Below are 19,956 nucleotides of genomic sequence, written 5' to 3'. Positions count from 1 at the left end.
GCCTCTGTAGTCCGGGGTGTTCTAGACCTTGCTATATAGACCAGGCTGGCCTCTGAATTCATAGAGCTGGGATTAATCGTGTGTGTTAACATGCCAGGCTCAGAGCAATTTCAAACTCTTTTCATTTAAGTGATGAATTGCCTCTGCTCCCACATTGAACTTTTTATCTCACCTCTAGTTCCTGCCATCTTTTCTCAAGTATGTAATTAAAGGGCAGAGTGGAGCCAGGCTTCTGAAAAAATCTAACCTGTTATAGTGAACCTGATGAAATTGTTTGGAAAGACGGACTTATATATAACAAAGGGGGTTCATCATTTTTGAAGGTTTAACATGAATAAAGGCTGCTAATCTATTTTTATGACAGCTCCTTGTTAACTAAGCAGCTTTCATGTTTGTATGTCTCATGTAGCAATTCTCACAGCTCCACAAGGCATTATGCAAATGACAGTCTACAATGGCGCCCCCACATTAGTATTATCACCAGTGTCTCAAATACTTAAAAACAAAAACAAAAAACCAAAACCCAACAGCACAGAGACAGTTTTTACAGCATCCTGAATCAGGAGCACTGCGGAGCACTTACCTGCATCTGCAAGACTGCGTCTGTCTGCAGCAGAGTGGTCTTTGCCTGGGCATCAAATACAAATGGGTATGTACAAATTGTCACCGGGATGTCTGCCAACTGGAAATAAAGAAATCAACTTCTCAGTTGAAGCTCTGGTGTGTGGGTGCTGTCACTTTTGGTAAAGATGATTATCACACTCTTGTTCATTCACAGGTATGGTTAGAAATTTTCAAAAACATTCATTTTTGACTACAGGATTTTCATTCAGCTTGCTAATGAACTCAAGGCTTTGAGAATGTTAGGCAAGTTAGGTATGAAAGGGTCATGGCATTAGATAAGATGTGACCACTGAGTAGAGCGTGGTGGCACACGCCTTTAATCCCAGCACATGGCGGATTTCTGAGTTCNAGGCCAGCCTGGTCTACAGAGTGAGTTCCAGGACAGCCAGGGCAATACAGAGAAATCCTGTCTCGAAAAAAACCAAACAAACAAAAAAAGAGAATGTTAGGTAAGTGCTCAATTGCTGAATTATATCCCCAGCCCTTTGTATTTTGAGCCCAGGATGAGCTCTGGTTGTCCTGGAACTATGTAATCAGGCTGGCCCAGAATTTAAGAGATCCACCTGCCTCTGCCTCCTGAGTGCTGGAATTAAAAGTGTCTCACCATGCCCAGCAGAAAAATCTATGTTGTCTAAGTATGTAATGTATGCAGGAATCCTGGCATCATACATGGCACCTATGTGGAGGTCAGAGGGGAATTCTTTTCTTCTATCAGGTGGATCCTAGGGACTGAACCTAGGTTGTTAGTTTTGGCAGCAGGTGCCTTTGTCTGCTGAGCCATTTAAATCTTTTTGTGCTTCTCTGTGAGTGCATGCATGCCATATGCGTGCATGGAGGTCAGAGGACAGTGTACAGTAGCTGTTCTCTCCTTCCAACATGTGGGTCCAGTGGCAGATACTTTCACCCACTGAACCACCTCCACATTCCTCACTCTTCATTTCTATATGACATCATTATGGATCTCTGTTTAGCTCAGTGGTTTCAACCCTCCTAATGCTGTGACCCTTTAATATAGCTGCTCATGTTATGGTGACCCCCAAACATAAAGTTATTTTTACTACTTCATAGCCACAGTTTTGTTACTGTTAGGAACCGCAATGTAAATTCTCTGATATTTCCAATGATTTTAGGCAACCCCTGTGTCAGGGTCAGTTTTGACCCACAGGTTGAGAAATGCTGGTTTAGCTCCTACAGGAAGGTGCAAACAACATTTCAAGTTAGTCTAAGCCCTGACCATGTTTTCAAACAGTGTTTTCATTTCCCCTCCCCCAAACACAAAGTCTTACACCGATGGGGGTTTTGTACAGAGCCTTGTGCATGATAGCAAGAACTCTAGCACTGAGCTGTGTCTGATACTAGCCCCATCCATTTATAGTTTTATATTATACTTACTGAGGAAACAAACAAGCAATAATTATGTAATGTGACCTAACCAATGTTCATTAGTTCAAGTACTAGGAAAATCATACTCAATAAGCCAAAACAAAGCAAACGACCACCAAGCAGCATAACACAGAGGAAGTAGCAATCCTCCAGTTCTGAAAAGGAAAACAGCCACCCACTGTCAGGTCGGAGTGCTAGAGCTTTATGTACTAAGGGGACACACACAACAATCTGAGTATCAATTATTAGTTTAAAAAATAGATCATTTCACTTCTGTAATATTCTGCTCTACTGGTAAGCATTTATAAAATTTTAAAATAAAAAATATTTCTCAGAACATACTGTACTTTATATTGGGAGACAAGAACAGGAAATATTTCAAAGTAACTCTTGTTAGAAGGTATCATGTCATGGTAGGGAATATCATTGTTTTGTTGTTGCTGCTGTCTTTGTCCTATGGCAGAGTCTTACTGTGCAGCTCTGGCTGGTCTGAACTCATACTATGTAGACCAGGCTGCCCTCATCTGCTTGCCTCTGCATTTCAAGTGCTGGGATTAAAGACACATGCCATCACACCCAGCAACAGGCTTTAATTCAGAAAACTCTTCTGAGTTGTACAGGACATCCTGATATTATACAAGATAATTTCTATTGAGTCAACTTTTAAAACCAACATAATATACCGATTTAAAACCAGTAAGTGTGTGTTTGTGCACATTAAAAAACAAACAAAAACTCACACTAAAGACAAATTTGACTCTTGACACAAGAAAGAACACCCTTCATGACTCTGAAACTGTATGTCCCCAGACTTACCTCAGTTACTCCATGGCTGACATCCTAAGACAGCAGTGCAGAACGCAGCAATGGGGAAAGAGGAGTGTTAGTGGTCTATTTCTAGTCAACACAGAGGTCACATATTTTGCTATAGCGGAATACTGACTTAATGAGGTAGAAAATAAATTAACAAAAAGATTCACCGTTCCGTAACGCCTCGCACATCTCTATCTATGAAGTGAAGATTTTTGGGTACACTATCATCAGTTTTGAACTCTCCTCAAAGCTGTATTAAAGGTACCATGTACCACCATACTTAAGTCTGTTCCTTGCATTTATTATTATTACTGTGTGAGAGAGAGCACAAGTGTGTCTGTGGGGGTCAGCAGACAGTCTATAAAGTTGGCTCTCTTCCTGTTTGCATAGCAAGTACTTTTCTCTAACTCTCAGCCATCTTGCCAGCCCTACTAGTATTTTTTTTAAACAATATTAACTTAAAATAAAAAGCACAAGACAGAACATAAAGTTGCTAACTTGTAAAAACAGATTTATGAAGGTATGAAAACTTAAGAGAACAGGAAACAATTGCACCCCCACCCTCACCACGCTGAACCCTGAATCTGTGGATTAAATTCAGGGCCTTGCACATACTAAGCAAAGGCTTGAACGATGAGTGATCTACACTCCCAGCCCACATATGTACAAACTATTTTAAGGCAGGTCTCGTGTGTCTCAGGCTGGCCATGAACTCAGTACATAGTTAGAATGGCCTGTAACTCTGCTCCTCCTACTTCCTGGGGTTGTAGACCTATGTCAGCATGCCCACTTTTGTGTAGTGCTGAGTATAAAACCCAAGCCTTCACACATTAGACAAGCACTCCATCAACTGAACATTTCCACATATGTTCAGTGTTTATGCTCATAGTACTCAAAGTACTACAATCTTCAGCAACATGCGACTGAATTTACACCTGGTAGCTACTGTAGTGAACGATTAATTTTTATAAGACATACAGCATTTGCCCTGGGCTATTCTGGGTCTTTGGAAAGACTAGGATCTTTAGCTGCTGACAATATAAACAATGTAATTTATGATGCAGATTTCAGCCATCAAACATCAGTTCCGCCTTCAGGAAGTTCAGACCTGGAGCTGCAGAGAAGGCCCAGCAGTAAGGAGCACTTACTGCTCTTCCTGAGGAGCAGGGTCCAGTTCCTAGCACCCACGTGGACCCTCACAGCCACCTGTAACTTAGATCCTGGGAACCTGATGCTGTGATTTGAGCACATGCACACACACACAGGCACAACACTCACACGTGCAAAATTAAGAAAGCTAGCCACCTTGTGGAAAATGACTGACACCCAATAACAACACTGAGTATTTCAGCCTCACTGCTTAGCAATCCTGAGCAGTATCAAACATCAATGCCAGGTACGCATTTATGACTTTCCCATGGAGAAAAAAACATATGCTCTGCTACTGATACCTCTCCTAGAGTCCTCATTATTGTCTTAACCTGACCGACTGTAATCTGGATCCTTATCCTATAACAAACTGCACTTGGCTATGTTGTAGCTCTTTGAGTTCTGTGAACTTTACAACAAATGATAGAGCCTTAGGACAGAGTAGGGTATATCCCTTCCAACTTGGCAAGTGGTAGCAGAAATAAGCGTAGCCCCATGTAGTTTTCCTCTGATTTTTTGCTAAATTCTATCATGCTTTTGACAACTGAAAAGAATGTCCTACAGGTTAAAATATCAGTGTGTCCTCTAATGTTGTTCCATCCTGATATTATACCTGCTCATATGTCAAACTACATCTAGCCATATACTGAACATGTCAGATTGCTATTTCAATCACTACCCAATGAGCACATAAAATTAAATTCCCTAGAACAAATTTAGACACACAGCCTAATACTGAATAAATAAGGTTTATGACCTACAAATATTTAACATCAAAGACGGAAAAAACCTCATTTAACTCAACAAAACCACTTAAGTCAAATTTCAATGTAACACAAACATAATAAACCCAGCGTGGACCTTTCTTTTCTTCTGAAATAGAACCAGCAGAGTGTACTTCCGATCATTTTGCCTCCACTTCTTGAATGCTGGTATTATAAATATATCCAACCATATATGCAGGTCATCCTAACTTCCTAAGTTTTAGTTTTAAAACTTTATTGTAGTTATTTGGGGGAGGGGATGCATTCACACCACAGTAAATGTGTGGAGATCAGAAGATAACTTGTAAGAGTCAGTTTCTTCTACCACCTGGACCCCAGGGATTGATAGCAGGCCACCAGGTTTGGTGGCAAGTGCCTTTGCTTGCTGAGGTAGCTCATTGGTGGGTGCATAAGGAAGGGAGAGAGGAAAGGAGGGAAAAAAGAAAGGGAAGAGAGAAAGGGAGGGAGGAGAGAGACAGCTTAGTGGGTGAGAGTACAGCTAGATGGCTCTTCCAGAGAACCCAGGTTCAATTCCCAGCATCCATGCGGTCCTCTACAACCTCCTCTAACTCTAGTTCCTGAGAATCCAATGCCACTTTCTGACCTCAGCAGGCATCAAGTCCATAAATGCAGCACAGATATACATACAGGCAAAACACCCTGAACACATAAAATAAAAGTATTTAACATTTTTAAATTTTTATTATTTTTAAATTATGTGAATGTGAGAGTCTGTGTGCAGAAACGGAAATTGGATCTTTTGGGAATGGAGTTACAGGAGGCTGTCAGCCATTACATGGGTGAGGGAAACTGAACTCAGGCCCTCTGGAAGAGCAGTGCTCTAGCCTTCTGAGCCATCTCTCCAGCCCCTTATCCAAACTCTATCTAGCTCAGCAACTGTGTACACGTTGCAATGGTGTCACCGGCCTATAACCCCAGCACCAGGAAACTGAAGCACAAGTTTTCCAAGGTTGAATCCAGCCTAGACAGAGCAAGAATTTATCTTCAGAGAAACAACTCACGGCCCCATTAGCCAAACTAGTACTCATGTTTATGTGTATATTCATAAAATAGATGTACACATGCATGTACATATTTGTATGTGCACACAAATGCCCATATTATCACAAAATAGTAGGAGTATCTTTAGGATGGTCACTAAAACTTTACTAACCATAAAAGTGACACCCAATCCAGCATTAAGATTACAATAAACATATGAATCTTATCTCTTAAAACTTCAGGAATAAGAGTATCAAAAGTTCTATGTAAATACAAAAGTGTGATGAACTCTCTTTAAAACAAAGAACTAGATGTAGTAGCACACGCCTTTAATCCCAGAACTCTGGAGGCAGAGGGAGGTGATCTCTGTGAGTTCAAAGCTAGCCTGGTCTACATGGTAGGTTCCAGACAAACCAGGGCTGTCTTTTAAAAAAAAAAAAAGGAAAATTAAGGAAAAGAAGCCAGTTTCGTGCAATAGTGTGTACTCAGTGTCATGTTCATTTATAAACGGAGAGACAGTAACTAAAGATAGATTAGAGAGAAATGAGGAAAAAGGAAATCAAAACTATAGCCCTCTATTTCCTCTTATTAAAAAACAGCTAACACCAAAATAGCTCCTTAATGAGATATAGTTTGATATCATTGGAACTTTGTGCTCAGATGAGTTTAGGTGAGAAGACTATGAAATTTCGGCAAGTATTCAAACAGAACAATAGTTGCTTGCTACAAAGAAATCCCAGCCAGACAGCATTTATCCTACCTTGGTTAGAAGACAGGCTGCCGACAGAGGGTTTTACTGTTTTCATCGGGCTGCCCCAGAACAAACTGCCTCAGCAACTAGAGTGCTGAGACTCTAGGAGTGGCCACTATGTTTAGTTCTCATATGATATTAAGTATCTGTTACTTAAGTGACTAAAGTTACTTTAAAACAATTAAAGCTATTAAATATCTGTTAACTTGTTACTAAAGACCTTTCATCACAGGCAAAGAAGTACATCCATATGTGAATGTGTATTAACAATCCTAAATTAAATTAAAACACAGAATAAATGGTTCTGGGGTTCTCACCTGGGTTTAAAGCAAACATCTGACATTTCTAAGAGATCTGGTATCTGCTACTCTCAACATTAGAGAAGAGGTAGTAACCTCAAAGGAAATAAGAGTTCAAAGTTGAAGCCACACCTGCATTTGCTCTAGAAAAATGCAATGGCGGCAGTAGCACTGGTTTGGTGCTGGGAGAATATTTACATAGAAACAGAGCTCTCTATGGAATGCATTATTCTAAAATAATGTACTTGGAATAAAAGCTATGGAAATGCTTGTTTCTAAACTGTTCCTTTTGCATTGTACAAACCGCACACAGGCTCAGTCACAAGGTGAGGAGACAGACGTACCACTCCATAGGCTTGCTGCTGGACCCAGTTGATATAGTCATTCCTTATGTCTATCAGCTCTTGGACTTCATGGATGTAAAACTTGTCGTATTGGATAAGATGTCCTGTTTTCTCATTTACCTTAAAAGAAAAGAAGTAGTAATTCAGTCTGTACTTTCTGTTCTTAAATAGAAAAAAAAGGCTTGGAGATTTAACTAATTTTCTATTAAAAACAAAACAAAACAAAAATTACTATACATGAAAAATCCTTATCGACTGTTTTAGGAGACATAAAGTATTTTAGGATGTATCTACTTGTACTCAGTAACCCCAAGTCCAGAAATAAATACCTTTATAACCACAATACACTATAAATTGTATAAGCCAGAAACTACATGGCCTTCAAGTTGGCAAAGAAGAACTAAACAGTAACAGTAAAGCTTGATAAACATTATGCTATTGGATGTCTGGACAAACAAACCTTTAAGTTATTCTTTACTCTCTGGTTTCTTTGTTTATGGGAATGCATACCTCATGTGTACGGTGCTTTTGGAGGCCAAACGGCGGTGTCAGAGCTCCTGGAGCTGGAATAACCGGCATTAGAACACAACCTGACACGGATGCTGGGAACTGAACTCAGGCCCTTTAGGAGAGCAGTAAGTGTTTCTTGTTTTGTTTGTTTAATTTATTTTTATTGTATGTGCATTGGTATTTTACTTGCATGTATATCCGTGTAGATCTGGAATTACAGACAGTTGTGAGCTGCCATGTGGCTGCTGGGAATTGAACCTGGGTCCTCTGGAAGAACAGCCAGTGCTCTTAACGACTGAACCATCTCCGCCAACCTGCAATTAAGTGTTCTTAACCACTGAGCAACCTCTCCAGTCCGGTTATGTAAGGTGGTGTCAAGATAGGATGTAAAACCACGGCTACAGACTCCATGGAGAGAGAACCAGGTCCACAAGGGAAGCCAGTCAGTCCACAGTGACCTGGCTTCCTCAGCAGCCCTAAGACGATAGCGAGGGGTCTTCTGTCATGTAATGCACCAACAAGTACACACATTTTTATCAAGCAAAGCAACTAGGAGCTGATAATGTAAACTCGTAGCATGTAAACTCTAGTTTGCGGGGAACACAGAGGATGGACAAGCACAATCACGAAGGCCCTTGCTGTGGACCTGGACCTTTCAGGACACTCACCACAACTCTCCAAAAGCAAAAGGAAATGCAAATGAAGGGCGGAAGAGAGGGCAGGTGTTCTAAACTGAAGAAGAAAAACGAAGCTGGCCCTGTAAAATGGACGGTAGGGTGAAGGAGCCTGGACTGATGAGGTAAAAGCCGAGAGCCACTCTTACAACTTGTCTTTTCACCTATCCCATGACAGCCCAAGCATCTCCCACCCTCAAAATGAAGTTTTAAAATAATTCTTTAAAAGAGACCAGACAGATTCTAGTGGTAGGTATAAAAGTCAGCATCCTGACAGTAACAATGACAAATTCTTGACCACAGATAATAAAACAGTGACTTAAAAAACGCTGTACATCACCAGGACATGGTTGGCACATGCACTGGGATTCAGAGGCAGGTGAATCTCTGAGTTGGAGGCCAGCCTGGTGTATAGAGCAAGTTCTAAGACAGCCAACACTATAGAAACGACCTTGCCTCAAACAAACAAACAAACAAAACCAAAAAAAAAACCCCAAAAAACAAAAAACAAAAGAGAATTACTAAAAATAACCATTTACCAAAGTCACTGAGTAAACATTTAATATTTGGGCTGGAGAGATGAGTCAGTGGTTAAGAGCACTGGCCACTCTTTCAGAGGACCCTGATTGCAATTCCCAGCAATCATGTGGTAGCTCACAACCATCTGTAACGGTAGCCGATGCCCTCTTCTGGCTTGCATGCAGATACAACATTCATAGACGATAGATAGATAGATAGATAGATTCTTTCTCTCTCTCTCTCTCTCCCTCTCTCTCTCTCTCTCTCTCTCTTTTGGTTTTTCGAGACAGGGTTTCTCTGTGTAGCCCTGGCTGTCCTGGAACTCACATTGTAGACCAGGCCTGGAACTTAAACATTTCAACTAAATTCTCTCTTTTTTTCCCCCAACTAAATTATTTACCAAGAAAGCCTTGAAGAATGAAACATTTAAACTATATACAATCAAAAATATAAAATACTGAACATTAAAAAAATTTTATTTCGCCGGGCATGGTGGCGCACGCCTTTAATCCCAGCACTTGGGAGGCAGAGGCAGGCGGATTTCTGAGTTCGAGGCCAGCCTAGTCTACAGAGTGAGTTCCAGGACAGTCAGGGCTACACAGAGAAACCCTGTCTCGAAACCCCCCCCCAAAAAAAAATTTATTTCATCATTTTATGCATATGAGTATTTTGCCTACAAGTAAGTCTAGACCATATGCATGTCTGGCACCCATGAAAGGTGAGAAGAGGGTGCTGGCTCCTCTGGAAATGGAGTAACAAATGATTTGAGAACTACCATATGGGTGCTGAAAATTGAACACAGTTCTTTTCAAGAACAACAAGTGCCTTTAACCACTAAGTCACCTCACTAGATAGATACATCCCCTTTCAAAGGATGTATAAAACCTATGAAAACTATAAAACAGTCAAGAGAACATAAAGAGACTGATTAAAAAAAAAAAGACCAATCATAAACTGCAAAGGAAAATAAGACTTGACAAACAAATGTACACAAATTTTAATTGGGATTCTGTTTTAAAGAAACAGTAATACAAAATATATCCTGCTATAACTGAGACAGCCTAAACATGCATAGACACTTTAGGGCTATAATTCATTTCCTTACTAGAAACGATTTTATTGTTCGGTAGATAAACACCTGTTTTCTTAGCAGAACTGAAATATTAAAGAATGTCCTATGCATGGAGGCACAGAGGTGGCTCAGGGTTGGGAGCACTTGCTGCTCCTACAGAGGCCCTGGGTTCTGATCGCAGCACCCACATGAAGTCTAACAACCATCTGTAACTGCCTTTCTAGGAAATCTAAATGCTTTCTTCTGGTCTCAGTAGGCACCAGGCATGCATGTGTCTATGCACATGGTCCACAGATGGACATGCAGGGTGCACAGCTGTATGCATAAAAATTAAAAAGAACAACAGATATAGTATAGTCTCAAAATGTTTCACAGAAATGTACACATACTAACAGATAAAGAAAAGCCACACCAGGCTAACTTTGGATAAATCTAAGAAAGGGGAATGTGGGTATTCATTACATTTGTCTTACAATGTTTCAGTATGTATGAAAACAGTTAAAATAAAAACTGAAGAGGGAAGAGGCCAGGCATATAGCATAGTAGGTAGTACAGGCCTGCTTAGCGTGCAGGAGATTCTGGGCTCAGTTGCACACTTATTATATCACACTCACACACAAGTGTAGATTAAAAAAATAGGCTGAGCAGTGGCGGCACACCCTTTGCTTGCCTCTTAAGCCTGACTGGTCACAGGAGTTTGATCCTTGGGATCTATAAGGTGAAAGGAAAGAACTGACTCCTGTAAGTTGTCCTCTGACCTTCACATGTGTGCTGTGGTTCATGTACACAAAATGAATAAATGGAAAAAATAATTTAAGTAGTAGGGCATGGTGACCTATGTCTGGTTACCCCAACAAGAATGTTTGTGAATTCTGATAAGCCTGGTCTAAATAGTGAGTTCTCAGCAAGTCAAAGCTAGAGTGAGACCATGTCGAAAAATACAACCCAGTCTCTAATTAGAACCAGCTCTATCTGTTGCATCTTTAGAAGGATGAAGTGCAATGAACAGCTATTGTTAATTTTTGATGTGCGAAATCTGTGAAAATATAAACTCTTAAAATTTGAGTTTTATCTTATAATTTTAAGAGTTTATATATCTTCACAGATTTCAAAGTTTTGCTTTAAAGGAAAACAAGAATGAACACTACATACCTCTTCCTCAAAGAAAAAGATCAATAGCATACTGATCTAAAAGGTAAGCTGAAATTTTAACTGAGTTGTAGACTTTTACGTTAAAACCAACTAAAACTATGTTTCAATTATAGCTATCATTAAACATTACACTACTTGTAAGACACATTATTATATTTCAATAGTCTCATAAACAGTACTGCTTTTATTTTCAAAGTTATATTTTTAATCCCTTTATTTTATTAAGTAAAAATCATGAGCTCTTTTCCTACTGTTATGGGACAGGTGCGGGGGTGGGGGTAGGGGTGGAGACATGATCTGCTTCTCCAGCTCTGCAGACCAGGCCGGCTGTATCTGCTGCTGGCGGGCTGGGATTAGAACTGGGTGGCACAGTACCCAGGGCACTTTTCCTAATGTTCTCATTTGGACAAATAATAAAGACAAAAACAGAAACCAGAGGGAAGCTGTTATTATCAACTTCCAAACAGAACTAAGATCTCCTTAAAAACCAGATATAAAGTGTGAAATAATACCTATTCCACTATAGAAGACGTGTCCTTGCGCCCTATAGTCTTTAATACTAACATTATTAGCTACACTCTTTACTAAAAACACACACACAAAATCACACACGCACACACACACACACACACAAAAATTTCACATTGTCCTTTTCTCAAACACTCATATTTATAACAAAAATTAGTAAGGTCTCTGCCTGTAGCCAAGGATGGCCTTTAACTCACAATCTTGTCTCAGCTACCCGTACTGGCACCAGGCCAGGCTCATAACATTTTCCTCTCTTCCCTTTCCTTTTATTTTTAACTTTTGAGACAGAGTATCTAGTTATATAGACCAGACTGGCCTTGAATTTACAGAGACCCACATGCCTCTGCCTACCCCCAGCTCATATTTGAACTGAAGAGTAATCAAAGAGGTTTGCTTTTCTGATGCATTGTCGTTGTAGCTCTGGCTGTCCTGGAAGTCACTATGTAGACAATGCCAGCCTCAAACTTTCAAACCCACCTGCCTCTGCCTCCCACGTGCCGGAATGAAAGCCTGTGAACCATGTCTGGCTCAGAAGAGTGATCCAAAAGCACAGAACTTTGCAAACACACATACACACACAAACACACACACATACACACCCCTACCTTTCTATATGGTATGCACGTATACGTACACGCTCTCTTACAAAGTAGCAACCATTCTCTAAGAAGCCCTTTTTAATCCCTCCATGGATACATTCTGTTTTTCTTTATCTAACAATTACACTATCATAAATATTCACTTATCTGTACATACATAATCTTTCTAGATGGCCAGCTTAAGAAGGGGGTAAATTATATAACTTCCTTATCACTAAATCTCTAGCTCCGAAAATATAATAACAAGCAAATTCTGATTACAATGTTTTTATTTCACATCATAATTCAGTATTTTGGTTATGGGGTAATTATGATGAATCAATCTATGTTCTATCCATTCAGTTTGAAGGTTCCTGGCCCTGCTCTCAGATGTTTGAAAACCAGTATACTACATAGTTACTAAGCTAGACGTACCAAGTAAGCCCTTTTCTTTTGGTGCACTAGTACCGCTACAATGTGCTGCGTAAGATTTCAAATCACCCAATTACTACCCAGTAAACTCATTTTTCTGCTTACAGACCCATTCCTGACAGCAGACATCAAAGGTATTTTCCATGACGCCATTTAGAGCATTGGAAACATTTTCCATTTAGAGCATTTCCCAAGGACATGACATAGGGGAGGAACAAGCACATCCTGCAGTCACAGTGAGCACAGCTGCAGTTGGTTTCCTGTCCTAGGTCTCCCTGCTCCTAGGTTAGGTCATGGGGTAACCTGAGGAAACACCCCTAGGTGTCAATCACTGAGAAGAGAGAAAGAATAAGTACCACACAGTCTTTCATTTTTTCCAGATTAATTTACGTGCGTGTGTGTCCATATGCCTACCATAAGCATACACATGGAGGTCAGAGGAAAGCCTGTGGGAATCGGTTCTTCTTGCACTATGCTGGTCCCAGGGATTGAACTCAGGTCCTTAGACTTGGTGGCAGGTTACCACTGAGGCCTCTCACCTTCAGGCCTAAGTGTCTTTGAAAAAAACTTCTGGCAAGGGTTTTGTGGAAAGGTGAACAGCAGTCATGGCGGATAATACCTATCCACACGTACTTATTGACAGCAGAGTGCAATGAAGCAAAGCTCTCTTCAGAGCAGAGGTAGAGGAAAGACCAGGGCTCCAAGCAGATCCAGGAGCTGCCTAACAAAAGTATCCCAAGGCGAGGAACATGGCTCAGCGGTACAACACTTGCCTAGCATGTGAAAGGCCTTGGACTAACCCCCTGCAAAACGGAAAAGACAGAGGAAATCCACTCCACTATCATTCTGCTTTCAAATATAACAACTTCAAATAAGAACCTATTTCCTGTCTAACCCAATAAATAAAAGTAGTGGTTTTCCCCATTCAAATCATCTAATTATGAAATCCCTGCCTTCAGAATGTATAACAACATATAAATTAGGTAACTTAGGACCAGCAAGACAACTTAGCACATAAAGGCACTTGTCATCAAGCCAGACAGCCAGTGTTCAATACAGGGTGGAATGCACACATTCAACACATACATACAAAAACAGTATTTAAAAGTTATATAATTTAGCCAGCAGTGGTAGCACATTCCTTTAATCCCAGCACTCAAGAGGCAGAGGCAAGTGGATCTCTGTTGAGTTCGATTGAGGCCAGCCTGTTCTACAGAGAGAGTTCCAGGATAGCCAGGGCTACACAGAGAAACTATGTCTTGAAAAGTCAAAAGTAAGTAAGTAAGTAAGTAAATAAATAAATAAATATCTGTCATGTGATTGGAACAATATATCAATCTTGAGAAACTATCAAGGTGATATTTTATTGGTAATTGTTCATTTGCATATGATAAAGAAAGATCTTATTCAAAACCACATTGATAAGAAACAGCACAAGAGATTAAAATGTGTTCATATCATTTCTAGTCCAAGCACAGAACTGATATGGACAACAGACATAGTTCAGTTAAAGAATCCCTGAGCTCACACCATTGCATACACTAGCAAGAGTTTGCTGAAAGGACCCAGATATAGCTGTCTCTAGTGAGACAATGCCGGGGCCTAGCAAACACAGAAGTGGATGCTCACAGTCAGCTATAGGATGGATCACACAGCCCCCAATGGAGGAGCTAGAGAAAGTATCCAAGGAGCTAAAGGGATCTGTAACCCTATAGGTGCAACAACATTATGAACTAACCAGTACCCCGGAGCTCTTGACTCTAGCTGCATATGTATCAAAAGATGGCCTANTCGGNCATCACTGGAAAGAGAGNCCCATTGGACNTGCAAACTTTATATGCCCCAGNNCAGGGGAANGCCAGGGCCAAAAAGTGGGAATGGGTGGGTAGGGGAGTGGGGGGGAGGGTATGGGGGACTTTTGGGATAGCATTGGATATGTAATTGAGGAAAATACGTAATAAAAAAAAAATATATATATATATAAAAAAAAGAATCCCTGAGCTCAATCCTTAGTAACATTCACACACACACACACATACACACACACACACCCCATACAAAATCCATTTGAGATAGTAGACATGATGCACTCTACAGAATTTAAATCTTCAGATCTAAAGACATAGCAAGTCCACTCTAAGTCTCTGTGTGTGTGTGTGTGCACAGTACTGGCGCCCAGAGGCTCGGGCTGTTAGAATCCCTTGGATCTGGAGTTGTAGAAAGTTGTGAGCCACCTGTATGTGAGTTCTCCAACTACCAACAATATGTTGACACACTAATGTGAAAGAAAAACAGCAGGGGCTTGGGAAGCAGATCTGACCTTCTCTCTTACTAACTTTTTTTTTTTAATTGTTTTTCGAGACAGGGTTTCTCTGTGTAGCCCTGGCTGTCCTGGAACTCACTCTGTAGACCAGGTTGGTCTCAGATTCACCTGTCTTGAGTCCTGAGTACTGGGATTAAAGGTGTGTACCACCACCACCTGGCAAAGTAACTCTGGGGGGTGGGGGGGACATCATTTTCTAAATTTACAAAAATGGACAATACCAACTCTACAAGTATATTTTAAGAAAAATCTTTTTTTTAATTAATTCTATATACAAAGTGCTCACATGTATTATATACAGACGTTTCTAAAAACTGTTGGCAAACAATAGATGTTAAGACACCACCCTCATCTCAACCTTGAACTAACAAGAAGGCTAATCCTAGCATCTGGCACAGCTCCATCAAAAAGGTCTCTGTAGCCAAGCTTGGTAGAGAATGCCTGCAACCTCAGGGTCCCGGAGGCTGAAGCAGGAGGATTGTGATCTTTAAGGCCTGCTGGGGCTATATAACACAAAATCCTATCCCCTGAACCTAAGCGTCAGACTGTAGGCAGCATGTGCAGTTCAATCCACAGACCCAGAGAATAAAGGGGCAAAGGACACACACACAAAGACCCAAAATCTTTGAGGAACATATATTCTATTTTAAAAACTGAAGTATTAACTAATTATAAAAAAGGTGACAATGTAATCTTAATAGGGCTCTCAGTAGAGACTGGGGTTTCAGGGCTGGGAAGTCCTAGCTAGGACTCTAAAAGTCCTTCTTGCCACCCCTTTCTTGAGACAGGGCCATTCTCTGTAGGTCACAATGGCCTGGCTTTTGCTGATCCTCCTGCTCTAGCTTCCAGCTTGCTGGAATTACAGGCATCCCTTTCTCCTGAGACAACAGAGAGGGCTAAAGAAAAGCAGTGTTCTTTAAGAGGATAAGCAGACAAGAGTCAAAGTGGGGTTCTGCAGACATGAGGTCCAGCTGAAGGACGGCCAAAGAACAGCAGGGAAAAGTTCATCCGAGAAACAAAAGCAAATCAATTCATCTCTTGAGTCCTAGGCAAAAGTATACACAAAGGTAGAGAGGCAGAGAGCCCTGCTACCACATTAGAAGATCTTCACAAGTGCAGCATGGTACACGCCCAGGCCCTGATAGACTGCAAGACAGTCTTGTTCTGGGGAATGACCTGTTTTCTGGAAAGAAACTGCTCATCTCCGTAATCATACAATGAGAAGAGGAATGAACTGCCTACAATCTTGGACATACTAAATACAAAAGGAAAAAAACCAGGAAGTTAAGTAGTGGAGAAAAAGACCCAGGAGCTTCCCTAAAAACAGGTAAAGTAACAGTCCCCAGTCTGGAGTCTCTGATCCAGAGAAGATCTACCTCCTCTACTCCCTTTATGGTTACTCTGGCAACCATCTGCAAGTGTAAAGAGTCGTTATGGAAGAGACTGTATTCATAAGGACGCTTCGGTCTATTGTGGACTATGAACACATGCTTCTCCCTTAGGTCATGTCTCATTTAAGTAGCAACTCAAAAATACCAAATGGCATAACAGAGATATACCTACCAACTGTCAGGGATGACTCAAATCCATCTTTAATCAGACAGCTGAGACTCTATTTCTTCATGTAACTTTGCACTTCTACAGTGTAAAGTGTACTATTTCTTACACTGGGAAAAAGGGCAGGAAAGAACAATAGGCAAATTAATGAATTATATATAGTTTCATTTTCAAATTAGTCATTTGTTTCAAATGAAACATTCTACTTTGATTGAGGCCATTAGTACCTGATACCAAAAGAATAGAAATTTAAATGTTCAAAATTATAAGGGTCCAGTCACTTTTATATGATAACCACTTATAACTAAAAATAATGTATATTAAATTAACACATTAGGTTCTTTACAAGAAAACATAAGAATTCTAATTCATTAATATGCTATTGTTCTGCCCAATTGTAGGCTACAGATGCCTAACAAAGACAACTAAATCCAAGGCTAAAAAGTATAGATATATTACTTCTTGTAAAGGAAATTATGAGAAACTATGAATAACTTCTAAATTTCTTTAATATGTATCTTTTATGCCATTCTAATATTAATGTTAAAATGAACATTATCAATGTGTTAGTAGAAATGGGGAAAGAGAAAAATAAAGGACTAATGGACATACCCTATGCAATATTTCTAAAACCTTTAATGCGGTATGAAGAAAACTGTTGAAAATTCTTCTTTCAGAAGGGGGAATGCCGATCTTGTAGAGTTTCAAAAGATGTACCACAACTTCCTTAAAAAGTTCTACTATCTTGAGGAATAGTGGAGGTTCAAGTACTGACCACCAGTTTTCTGTTATTAAAGGGTGAACATGCAAATAAAATGATACAAAAATCAGAATTAAAAAAACATACTAACTTTTCTTCTAGAGCAGTGGTTTTTAACCCTTTGAACATTTCAGGAAGATGAACACAGCAATACTTTATATAACATCTCTAGGGCTTATAGATAACTTTCCTCACTACCAAGATAAAGGATATTGTTCTTAAAAATCTCTCGAAAGTAAAAACAAAAAATAAAGTATGAAAGGCTTACTAAATTCACATTCCTGGTATCATTAATTACATTTAAATTCATAAGTTATAGTTAAAATTCATCGCTACACTTAATATAAAAATCAGTTATTAAGCTGTTTTAGCAATCAATTATTTTTCAACAAACTATACCTTAAAAATCCAAATATTTAAAAATCTAGGTTTTACTATTCAACTTAATATATAAAACTGAAATATTGTGAAGCAATGTATTTACAGATCTAAAGCACTCTAGGAAATGAAAACTAGAAAGGTAATAATGCGGCTGTAACCTGTACTGTCTTCTTCCTGTTTCTTACTTAGAGTTTCTAACTCCAGATACCAGAGCCATGACCCCGTCTACACTGGGAGCAGCATGCGGCTTCACCTGTCCACACTGGCTCACTCCTTCAGTCCCAGCATCCCATCCCTCACTTCCTGCTCTTTTCACTCTTATCCTTGAAGTTCTTGTGTGATTTTATTACTTCAATATATTTCAGTTCCTCATGCCTAGCACACTCTGAGAAAGCAAAACACTGGATTAACCATAGGAAGCCCAAGACCCAGAGCAAAACAGAGACTGAACTGTGAATTCAGGAATCTTGTGAATAAGCGGAGATACAAACAAAAGGCAATTAATTAGCAAGGGAAGGAACTAGAGGGAGAGCGGGTTGATACTGGGGCCCAGGATGATGGAAACCAATGTTGTTCAGTTTCAATGGCTCTTCTTAGTTCTTTAACAGCAAAATCACTCAAGGCAACGAGGGAGAAAAATATGGGTAAGTTTTCAATTTTTCTTGTATTTTCTGTGTGTTATGTGGATTAAAACTGTTTAACATGATTTGCCTTCAGCAACTCTAATAACTAGAATTAAACACCCAATAAAAGCCAGTAAAAGAGAAAATTCTGTCCCATCAAGAATAAGCAAGGCAGGAAAATTTCAAACAGCTAAATAAATAAATAAATAAATAAATAAATCTCATCAGCACTGTCATTTAAAGAGAAAACATTGCACAAGAAAAATACTAAAATTCTTACCAAGTACTTTCAGTGGTGCCTTTTCTAGGTTCACAAGAGCTGTACCAAAGGGGATTGCTATTGTTGTGAAATTGTTGCAGTCACTCATCAAGGGACACTCTGGCAGGGTAAGATAAAACCTCAGAGCTTCAACATCAGGTAGGGAACTAGTCAGTTTAGGGATTAGATTCTTTTCCAAACTAGCTGCCACCTATATTTTGACAAAAAGCAAAACCTACTTCATTTAAAATGAATGCACTTCACAGAGATGCACACACATATGTACACATAAGAGAGAAAAAAGGAAACCAAGAACTATGACAAACATGAAATGAGTGAAACATAAAACAAACATCTTTCAGTGATGTATGTTGGAACACAATAAAAACAGTTGCCTAAGCATTGCAAAGAAATTTCAAACAACTTTATTTAATAATCATTTAAACTCTATCACAATGGCTAAATAATGCTATTAACAGACCCAAATCAGTAAAGTATTTAGAGTCTGCTACAAACATCTGAAAAGATTTATGCCTCTTTAATATCTAAACTTGTAGTTTAGCTTTAAAATAAAATTTTTACTTTTGTTTTGTTTTGTTGGTTTTGAGACAGGGTTTCTCTGTGTAACCCTGGCTGTCTTGGAGCTCACTCTGTAGACCAGGCTGGCCTCGAACTCACAGAGATCTGCCTTTGCCTCTGCCTCCTGAGTGCTGGCATCAAAGGCATGTGCTACCGCACCTGGCATTAAATTTTTTATTATGAAGTATAATGTAAATCTATAAAGCACAAGGTTAATTAATTAGGCTGCAAACATAAAATACCACGTAAAAATCCAGCAGCTAAATAGTAAATATACAAGCACTTAAAAACAAACCTGCTGAGATATCTGAGGATGATCGGGTTGTATAAGTTTGTGGAATAAGAGTCTAGCAGCGTTCATGTCAACCCCTGAAAATCTGGTGCCTGTTCTATAGTGATCGTCATTGCTAAAAATGGAAAAAAGAGGGAGAGTCAATTTTCTGCAGAGTTGTAGCCACTCAGTAGTTTCCCAGGCTCCAGTGATTATAACCCCATGCCTGCTCATACAAGTAACTTAATAAACTCAGTAGGCATCACACAGACACACAGAGGGCATGAGAGTAAGAGAGGCTGAGTGGGGAGGAGGTACGGGAGGGCAATGAGTGGTTGTCTCATCAAAGTACACTATACATATGTACAAACTTGCCGACTGTTACAAGTATATAGTAATTAGTTCTTTAATACATCACTCAAGTTTGAAAGGTTCAGTCAATCAAGGAACTGCCACTTACCTAACAGCCAGAAAACTTCCATTTAGGCAGCCAGACGAAGAAAATGTTCCATCTATCTCACTAAAAATAAAATAAATGAGACATATTACTACTTGCCTTTTGTTTTTAATAAAAATTTCAATGACAATTTAGGCCTGGGTATGGTGGCA

The 19,956-nt window shown here is 39.6% G+C and overlaps 1 protein-coding gene across 4 annotated transcripts in view; it reads right to left on the bottom strand.

Annotated features, from left to right (window-relative positions):
• Herc4 (HECT and RLD domain containing E3 ubiquitin protein ligase 4) overlaps positions 1–19,956 on the bottom strand; it is a 74,294-nt gene that overhangs the window by 10,275 nt on the left and 44,063 nt on the right. For 3 of the 4 annotated variants that reach the window (XR_003837764.1, XM_021173606.2, XM_021173608.2), the window contains 7 exons: positions 19,808–19,867; positions 19,372–19,483; positions 18,519–18,708; positions 17,087–17,259; positions 7,130–7,249; positions 2,824–2,847; positions 584–682 (listed from right to left, as the gene is read on the bottom strand). Coding sequence is in view for 3 of the 4 variants with exons in the window: in XM_021173606.2 (XP_021029265.1) it covers positions 584–682; positions 2,824–2,847; positions 7,130–7,249; positions 17,087–17,259; positions 18,519–18,708; positions 19,372–19,483; positions 19,808–19,867 (778 nt within the window). In the remaining variant the exon portion in view is untranslated. The remainder of the gene's footprint in view (positions 1–583; positions 683–2,823; positions 2,848–7,129; positions 7,250–17,086; positions 17,260–18,518; positions 18,709–19,371; positions 19,484–19,807; positions 19,868–19,956) is intronic. The other variant, XM_021173607.1, reaches the window with a different exon arrangement.

Source organism: Mus caroli, chromosome 10 (genome assembly GCF_900094665.2).
Source record: "Mus caroli chromosome 10, CAROLI_EIJ_v1.1, whole genome shotgun sequence".
Lineage (NCBI taxonomy): Eukaryota > Metazoa > Chordata > Mammalia > Rodentia > Muridae > Mus > Mus caroli.
The sequence above is the reverse complement of the archived record's forward strand: the minus strand, read 5'-3'. Positions and strand labels throughout refer to the sequence as shown.